General features: G+C 53.1%; 2 protein-coding genes across 2 annotated transcripts; both read left to right on the top strand.

Moving 5' to 3' along the window:
* Positions 1 to 180: 180 nt before the first annotated feature.
* SNOG_06857 (hypothetical protein) lies at positions 181 to 4,031 on the top strand (the record flags this gene model as incomplete). Its single annotated transcript, XM_001797166.1, has 3 exons — positions 181 to 411; positions 464 to 3,834; positions 3,884 to 4,031. The coding sequence occupies 3 exons, from the start codon at positions 181 to 183 to the stop codon at positions 4,029 to 4,031; spliced, it is 3,750 nt and encodes a 1,249-aa protein (XP_001797218.1).
* A 915-nt stretch (positions 4,032 to 4,946) lies between these two features.
* On the top strand, positions 4,947 to 7,248 carry SNOG_06856 (hypothetical protein; the record flags this gene model as incomplete). The annotated part of the gene is made up of 3 exons (XM_001797165.1): positions 4,947 to 5,112; positions 5,156 to 5,705; positions 5,760 to 7,248. 3 exons carry the CDS (start codon positions 4,947 to 4,949, stop codon positions 7,246 to 7,248), a joined length of 2,205 nt encoding a protein of 734 aa, XP_001797217.1.
* Positions 7,249 to 8,556: the final 1,308 nt, after the last annotated feature.

Here is an 8,556-nt window from a genome sequence, read left to right as displayed (position 1 = left end):
AAGGATTTCGAAGTATCTGGTAAGCGCACCCCATTGCTATCCCATGACTTGTTGGCGATGCTGACTCCTTAGATTAAATGGCAAGACAAAGCACACTACCACTCGACATGGGAGGACTACCAGACGGCAGCCTCACACAAGGGCTGGCGGAAGCTGGACAACTACTTCAAGGGCCCCATCATGACCGAAATGTACTATCACGGGCGCAAGAAGAAAGAGCCCGAGGAGTTCGAGCAGCACATGGTCGCCCGAGAAGCAGAGCGCGAAAGTCAGCTTGACTTTCACGTAGTTGAGCGCGTGATTGACTCTCAGCACGGTGAAGACGAGACTGAGTATCTGGTCAAATGTAAGTCTTCACTACCTCAGGACCCCTTTCTGGATTACCTAACCATGTATAGGGAAGGGCTTGACGTACGAATTCTGTACTTGGGAACCTGCCTCCCTTGTAAGTCGGCTGTCGCAGACCGAAATCGACCGTTTCCTCGACCGCTCGTCCAACCGCCCCTCATCGGATCTTCGCGAGACGAACCTTAACACTCGCCGCAAGTTTGTTAAGCTCGACGAACAGCCTGACTACATCAAGTACGGGAAGCTGAGAGCTTTCCAACTTCAAGGTGTCAACTTCCTTGCCCATAACTGGTGTCGAGGCACCAACGTCATCCTGGCTGACGAGATGGGTCTTGGTAAGACGGTCCAGACTGTGTCGTTCATGAATTGGCTTCGACATGATCGCCGGCAGGATGGACCTTTCATATGTGTTGTCCCGCTCTCAACGATGCCAGCTTGGGCAGATACCTTCAACAACTGGACGCCTGACGTCAACTATGTCATCTACACCGGCAGGGAAGACGCTCGAAGCACGATCCGTGACAAGGAGCTGTTGGTTGACGGTAACCCGAGGAAGATCAAGTTCAATGTCTTGTTGACCACCTACGAATACGTCCTGGCGGATTGGCAATTCCTTTCAAGCATCAAGTGGCAGTTCCTCGCTGTTGATGAAGCCCATCGATTGAAGAACCGAGAGTCGCAGCTGTACGAGCGGCTGCTACAGTTCAATGCTCCAAGCCGTCTCCTCATCACAGGTACTCCGATCCAGAATACTCTAGGCGAGCTCTCTGCTTTGATGGACTTCCTCATGCCCGGCAAAATCACTGTCGACGAAAACGTTGATATGGCCTCGGAAGACGCTAGCTATAAGCTCGCTGAGCTCAGTGAGGCAATTCAGCCATACATGATCCGGCGCACCAAGGAGAAGGTTGAGAACGACCTACCACCCAAGTCCGAGAAGATTCTCCGCGTTGAGTTGTCAGATATCCAGCTGGAGTACTACAAGAATATCCTCACGAGGAATTATGAAGCACTCAACGAGGGCGGCACTGGCCATAAGCAATCCCTGCTCAACATTGTTATGGAGTTGAAGAAGGCCAGCAACCACGCCCTTCTGTTTCCCAATGCTGAGGCGAAGTTCCTCAAGGAGAACGCTACGAAGGATGAGACGCTCAAGGCGCTTATCACGACGAGTGGAAAGATGATGCTGCTCGACCGACTTCTCACGAAGCTCAAAGCAGATGGGCATCGTGTCTTGATCTTCAGTCAGATGGTCCACATGCTGGACATCCTCACCGACTACCTTAAGCTCCGCAACTACACGTACCAGCGCCTCGATGGAACAGTGCCGGCGAGCGACCGTAAGATCGCGATCGATCACTTCAACGCCCCTGGCAGCGATGACTACTGCTTCCTTCTGTCCACTCGAGCTGGAGGTCTCGGTATCAACTTGATGACTGCTGATACGGTCGTTATCTTCGACTCAGATTGGAACCCTCAGGCCGATCTTCAAGCCATGGCACGAGCCCATCGTATTGGCCAACAGAAACCCGTCAGTGTCTACCGTCTGGTGTCGAAGGACACAATCGAAGAGGAGATTCTCGAGCGCGCCCGCAACAAGCGCATGCTCGAGTTCATCACGATCCAGCGTGGTGTGACCGATCGTCAACAGCAGGAGCTCAACGACAAGATGAGCCGTGCTGCAGCCGAGCCCAATTCTGCAGACGACATCAACAACATCCTCAAGCGTCGAGGCCAGAAGATGTTTGAACAGTCTGGCAATCAGAAGAAGCTTGAGGAGCTTGACATTGATGCCGTGCTTGAGAACGCCGAAGAGCACAAGACAGAGCAAGCGGCAGGCCTCACCTCCGATGGTGGCGCAGAGTTCCTCAAGAACTTCGAGTATACCGACGTTAAGCTAGACCTTGAATGGGACGACATCATTCCGAAGGAAGAGCTGGAAGTTGTCAAGGCCGAAATCCAGCAACGTAGGGATGAGGAAGAGACCCAGAAGCTGCTCGAAGAAAGCGCTCCTCGTAAACGCAAAGCTGCGTCATCAAGTGCCCGCGAACAACGGGCTGCCAAGAAGCGTGCGATGGAGGCGTCGAGGGATATTGATGTTGACGATGACGAGCCGTCTGAGGACGATAACATCAAGCGTGATCCGAAGCGTCCGCTGAACACCAAGGAGATCCGGAACCTTGTCCGCGCCTTTGAACGCTTTGGTTCTATTGAAGAGCGGGGCGATGACATGTTACGTGCCGCAAAACTGGTTGGTCGCGACATGGAAGTGGTGAAGGCTACACTAAACCAAGTAATCTCCAAGAGCCAGGAGCTTGTGAAGCAAGAGCAGATGCGGCTCAAGAGTTTGGAAGCCGACCGAGTGATCACGAAGAAGGACAAGAAAGCTGTTCTTTTCGACTTTGGTCAAGTGAAGAAGCTGAACGCCGAGACCATTATCGACCGACCCATCGAGATGCGAATCCTCAAAGAGGCTGTCAGTGCGGTTTCTGACTGGAAGAACTTCCGCATCGCTGATGCGATCAAACCTGCGAACTATTCCTGTCCATGGGGCGCTCGGGAAGATGGCATGCTCTGCATAGGCATCTTTCGGCACGGATACGGCGCATGGGTGCCGATTCGCGACGATCCCGAACTCGGGTTGACCGAGAAGTTCTACCTTGAGGAGCACCGCGTTGACAAGAAGGAAGAGCGCAACAAAGGTGAAGAGAAGAATGCGAAGTCTCCAGGAGCGGTCCATCTAGTCCGAAGGGCGAACTACTTATTGACTGTCCTCAAAGACAAAGCGGGCGTCGATCCCAATGCGAAACGTCTGATGGAGAATCATCACCGCAACAACAAGAAGCACAATCTTGCCATGGCACGCCGGCAAGACAAGGCCTCAAGTGTCTCAGCTAGCCCCGCACCTACAGGCGTGGCACGCAAGTCCATGGCCCGCGACAATGGAGGACCCATCCAGCGAACGCATAGCAACAACGAGAGCAGACACAACGATCGAGCCGACAGCCGGCAACATGAGAAGAGCAGTCACGATCGGTCTAGGCACAGCGATCAGTATAGGCCTTCTGACGCACACCGCAAGGAGCATCGCCACGACCGTGGTAGCATTGATCGCCGTCCGCAACACTCTGAGCGCAATGGCACCCCCGAGATCAGGCGCAAGGCCAGTGGAGATGTCGACCGCCCTCGGCCTTATGAAGACCGTTCGCGTCTGGCTGATGAGCGTCCACGATCTAACAGTCACAGTCTCAATCAGAACCGCAGCGTCGACAACACGCCCAAGCCAAAGGAGAAGAAGCCTGAGGACTTTATTGAGCGGAGACTGAGACCTGTACGCGACAATCTCACCCGTCTCAAGAAGGCGACGCCCAAGAACTATCCTCAGAAGGAAGCCATGGTCAAGATTCTCAAGGTCGAGCTGATTGCCATTGGTAACTTCATCCGCGCAGAGACTCGCGACAACGAAGAGCTGGAGGAGCGCCTTTGGTGAGTTCACAACAATCACACCCCGTTGAACCAAGCTAATACAATAAAGGTCATTTACTGTGAACAACTACTGGCCTCGTGCAAGTGTTACTGTCCCCGCGATCAAGGGCATGTATCAAAAGATGTTGCAGTCCGAGATGAGCGGAAAGCAGTCATCAGGTGCGCAGCCCACGAACGGGCAGAAAAATGGTGTGTAGACCGCCCGGCATACAGCACTCATCATCACATATACCATCGCATCATACAGGAGTTATTTTGATTTACTACGGCATACAGGAGTGCGAAAGCATAGCGTTGGTGTTCGGGCCCTGTTGGACTAGTTTTACATGATTAGTCCCGGTCAGTGTGTGTATTCATGGGTCTCTTTATTGCATAGATGGCTTCGGCGATCGTGGTTCTACGGAGCCGGTTTTTTCATGTCGCATGATCAGCCAGGCAATGGCAGACGATATCGAGCGACGAAGCATGTAGTGTATGCGCCTGATTTTTATACAAGGCTTCAGGAGGGAGAAGGTGTGTTGAGAACGTCTCTAGTAGGCACACGGCAAAATGACAAAGAATCAATACAATGCTTGAAACATGTGCCTCGTGTTTGCCTTGACATGAGTATCCCTAGAGCCCTGGCGAGCGGTGTATGGATGTACAGTCACGCGACGTCCAGATGTCAAAATCCCGCATCTTGGTCCGCTGGCACGACCCGCCGTGGCTTGAAGACCAGAGCGCCACTAAGATGTCGACCATGGTAGGTGTCCAACAGAGGCCATACCCAAGTGCGACGAAATGACATGCATACCTTGGGAACTAATGAGACTAGATCGACAGCATCACACGAGTGATTGCCACTGTACAGGACAGATGACCTTGTAAGAGTACGTGTGGGTGTGAAGCGCACGGTGAGAAAAGGGCCGGCTTGGATGACGTCCAATGGCAAGGATGGCTGGAGCACGTTGCTTCAGGTGGCTTTTCTGTCGCGCAGTGCTTGTTTGGCTGGCGCCATCACGGTACAGAGCTTTGAGATATAGAAACTTGCGATCCCGCCGTCCGTCAGTGGACATCCGAACTCGCGTCTCGAGCGCATCTCCACCGACTGCGCGCTTCCATCTCGCTTCTCCATGTTGCGACGCGGTGGCCTAGTCTGCGGGCTGCTTCTTTGGGGAAGCTCCCATGCTGCCCCGCCTAGCGCAGGAAGCAGCCGCACCGCGCAGCCCAGTGACGACAGCAAGCCCAGCGTCCAGGGCCGCAAGTTGACGGGCAAGTTCCTGCATATCACGGGTGAGTGCGGGGACCTATCAGCTTGAATGCGAAAGCAAGATTGACCCAGGGCATGCAGACTTCCACCCCGATCCCTTCTACAAGACATACTCGAGCACCACATCCGACGCAGCTTGCCATCGTCACCGCGGACCCGCAGGCATCTATGGCGCAGAAACATCGGGCTGCGACTCGCCCTACTCCCTCATCAACCAGACCTTCCAATGGATTGAAGAAAACATCAAGAACGACATCGACTTTGTCATCTGGACGGGCGACTCCGCGCGGCACGACAACGACGAAGAATTACCCCGAACACCCAAGCAAGTAGTCAAGCAGAATGAATACATGGTCGCAAAATTCGCTGAAGTCTTTGGGAAAACCGAAGACAAGCATGGCGACGTAGAGCAATGGGCGATACCCGTGGTGCCGACGTTTGGCAACAACGACATCATGCCGCACAATATTTTCCTGGCCGGGCCGAATCGCTGGACGAAAAAGTACCTGGATGTTTGGAGGGGGATGATTCCCGAGGAGCAGAGACATCAGTTTTCGCAGGGGGGGTGGTTTAGTGTTGAGGTGGTGCCGGGGAAGTTAGCGGTGATCAGCTTGAACACCATGTAAGCGGTCATTTGTCCAATTTGTTGGCGAATCCCTACTTATTCGTATGTCAGATTCTTCTTCTCCTCGAACTCCGCCGTCGACGGCTGCGCGAACAAGCATGAACCCGGCTACGAGCACATGGAATGGCTGCGCATCCAGCTCCAGATCCTGCGCGACCGCGGCATGAAGGCGATCATTATGGGCCACGTACCACCCGCGCGCGTCGATAGTAAAGAGAGCTGGGACGAGACATGCTGGCAGAAATACACACTCTGGACGCGCCAGTTTCGCGATGTGGTCGTGGGTGGCCTGTACGGACATATGAACATCGACCATTTTATGCTGCAAGATTTTGATGAGATCAGCAAAGACGCCGAGAAAGGCAGGATGGCTAGTGGTAGCCAGATGGAAAGACTAGAAGAGGAGGGCGGTGTTCAGCTGTACGAAGACGGCGAGGTCACTGTCGCTTCGGCGTCTGACTACTTGCTTGACCTGAGGGAGGCATGGGCGCAACTACCAGCACCACCCTCCAAGTCCAGCAAGAAATCGAATAAAGGCAAGAAAGATAAAAGCGACAAGAAAAAGTATCTTGACATGATCGGCGGCAAGTTCGCGGAACGCTACAGTATCAGCCATGTTGCGCCCAGCGTTGTACCGAACTACTTCCCCACACTCCGCATCATCGAGTACAACATTACTGGTCTAGACGCTAGCGATATTTCTGCCAGTGGCAGCAAGCCGAAGTCGGTCCCTTCACTGTCCCACCAAAAGCTGTTAGTCGATGGCGACCATTTTGACGAGGACGAGGATGAGTACTTACAGGATGTTGAGACTGCAATGAGGAAAAAGAAAAAGCACAAGAAACATCCCCGCAAGTACAAATTCAAGGTCCCAGATGGCCCCTCAAAATCAGCGCCACCAGGACCCGCCTACTCCCCTCAGACCTTCACATGGACTCGATACACCCAATATTTTGCCAACCTCACGCATATCAACAACGACTTTGTCGAAAACACCGATGGTGCCTCGCCAAATCGAAATTCGCCAAGGACGATCTTTGGATTGAACGTCACGGAAGACGGGCAGATTGAGAATAGTGGCTGGAAAGAGGGCAAGCATAGAAAGCATCAGGGCAAGCAGCCACGACCGGAGCCGCATCCGAATGAGTTCTTTTATGAGGTCGAGTACGACACCAAGAACGACCGGGAGTTTCCAGACCTCACGGTTAGACGATGGGTTGAATATGCACGCAAGATTGGACAGACTGGATCGAACGCAGCTGACGTTGAAGAAATCGAGGGCGGGTTCGACAAGGAGACGGCGATTGACGACACACCTTTGGGGGATGATCTCGACTCACAAGATGACAACGTTGAAGAACTAGGCAAGAAACACAAGAAAAAGAAGGGCCACAAGAAGAAACACCACAAGGCATCCAAAGAATGGTACACCTTCGTCAGGAGAGCCTTCGTTAGCACCATGAACCCGCACGAGATCAAACAGGTGTTCAGCGCGACGGACGAACTAGAGGAGACTCCACAGGAGATCTTGGAGCTATGAGACAGGTTTACATGAGTGGCGTTGTTGGGGGGCTGCGCGATACCCAGGGCTGTGGATGTTGCCCTTAGCATTTTTGTACTTTTATTCGCGCATTTGAGGGAGCTGAGAGTTAGCGTGCATCATGAGACGTGGAATTTTGCATCATAGATACTGGTGTTCTGCATAAATTAGCCGAGTTTTTTGGGAGCGTGGGTCTTGATGGTATTTGTATAGTGTGTTGGAGCATGTGATGATGCTTCTAGTGAGGTTAGCGAGCTTGCAGTCAGACGACCACATACAAACCACAAATACCGCGGAGTTGCTCGCACACCACACATTATGTCCATCTTATGAGCTCTTTGGTGTGTACTTGTGCGGTGGTCGCGTCGCTGATCACTTACTTTGCACAGCCATCCGCCATCGAATATGAGTTCGGGACGTGCAAGACCTTCTGCCTGGATGGGTCATGGTCGCGTCGCGTGACCTTTAACATGAGGCTTCCACACAAGACACAATACCAAAAATGACCCTGCACGAGCTCCCATCACCAGGGACCTCGCTCAGAACAAACCCTCGTCAAAACCATGCCCTCGCTTCCCCACACTCATCCTCGTCAACGCCGTGTTACCCGTCATGGCAGGCCCTTTTCGACCCTCGTCGCCTGCAGAAGATCTCCCAGCTTACTACAATGACCTAGGCGACGAGACCATTCAGCACTGCTTCCGCAACTTCGACAATGAACGAAACTTTGATCTCTTCGACAGGCAGACGCGGAACCCCAAGAGCAGCAATTTCTGCCTCGACTTTGGTGAAGGGGACGCTTACTGCGCGTTCGACCTAGATGCTCAGTCTTACTCCAAGCTTCTTCACTCGCCGCGGCCTCCGCAGCTTCATACACGATGGATCAACATCTGGATGCCTTATAATCAGAAAGACCTGCTGAAAGTTCTGGGTCAGTACTTTGATTTTACGCCACGATTACTTGGGATGATGAGGAGCGATCCGTGTCCGCCAAGGAGTCAGTCTCTGAGAAGGAAGAAGAGCTCTTCGACGCTGAGATCGCGGTTTTCGGGTAAGTCTGCGAGGGGGGAGCAGAGTCTGGCGAGTGAGGAGAGTATCGGGATGACGGACTTGATGCATTCCACGCAGCTGGAGATGGTGCAGGATTTGAGTCATTATCAGCTGGTGAATGATGTGTGGCATTGGAGTACGGTCGATTGGGGAAGGAGATGTGAGCCAAAGACCGATGAGTGTGAAGAACTGAGGCGCTGACATTTATGTAGTCGTCTGCCTCGGCTACAACTCACTTCACAACGTCCGCACTAAACC

This window comes from Parastagonospora nodorum, assembly GCF_000146915.1.
Source record: "Parastagonospora nodorum SN15 chromosome Unknown scaffold_10, whole genome shotgun sequence".
In the NCBI taxonomy this organism is placed as follows: Eukaryota; Fungi; Ascomycota; class Dothideomycetes; order Pleosporales; family Phaeosphaeriaceae; genus Parastagonospora; species Parastagonospora nodorum.
The sequence above is the reverse complement of the archived record's forward strand: the minus strand, read 5'-3'. Positions and strand labels throughout refer to the sequence as shown.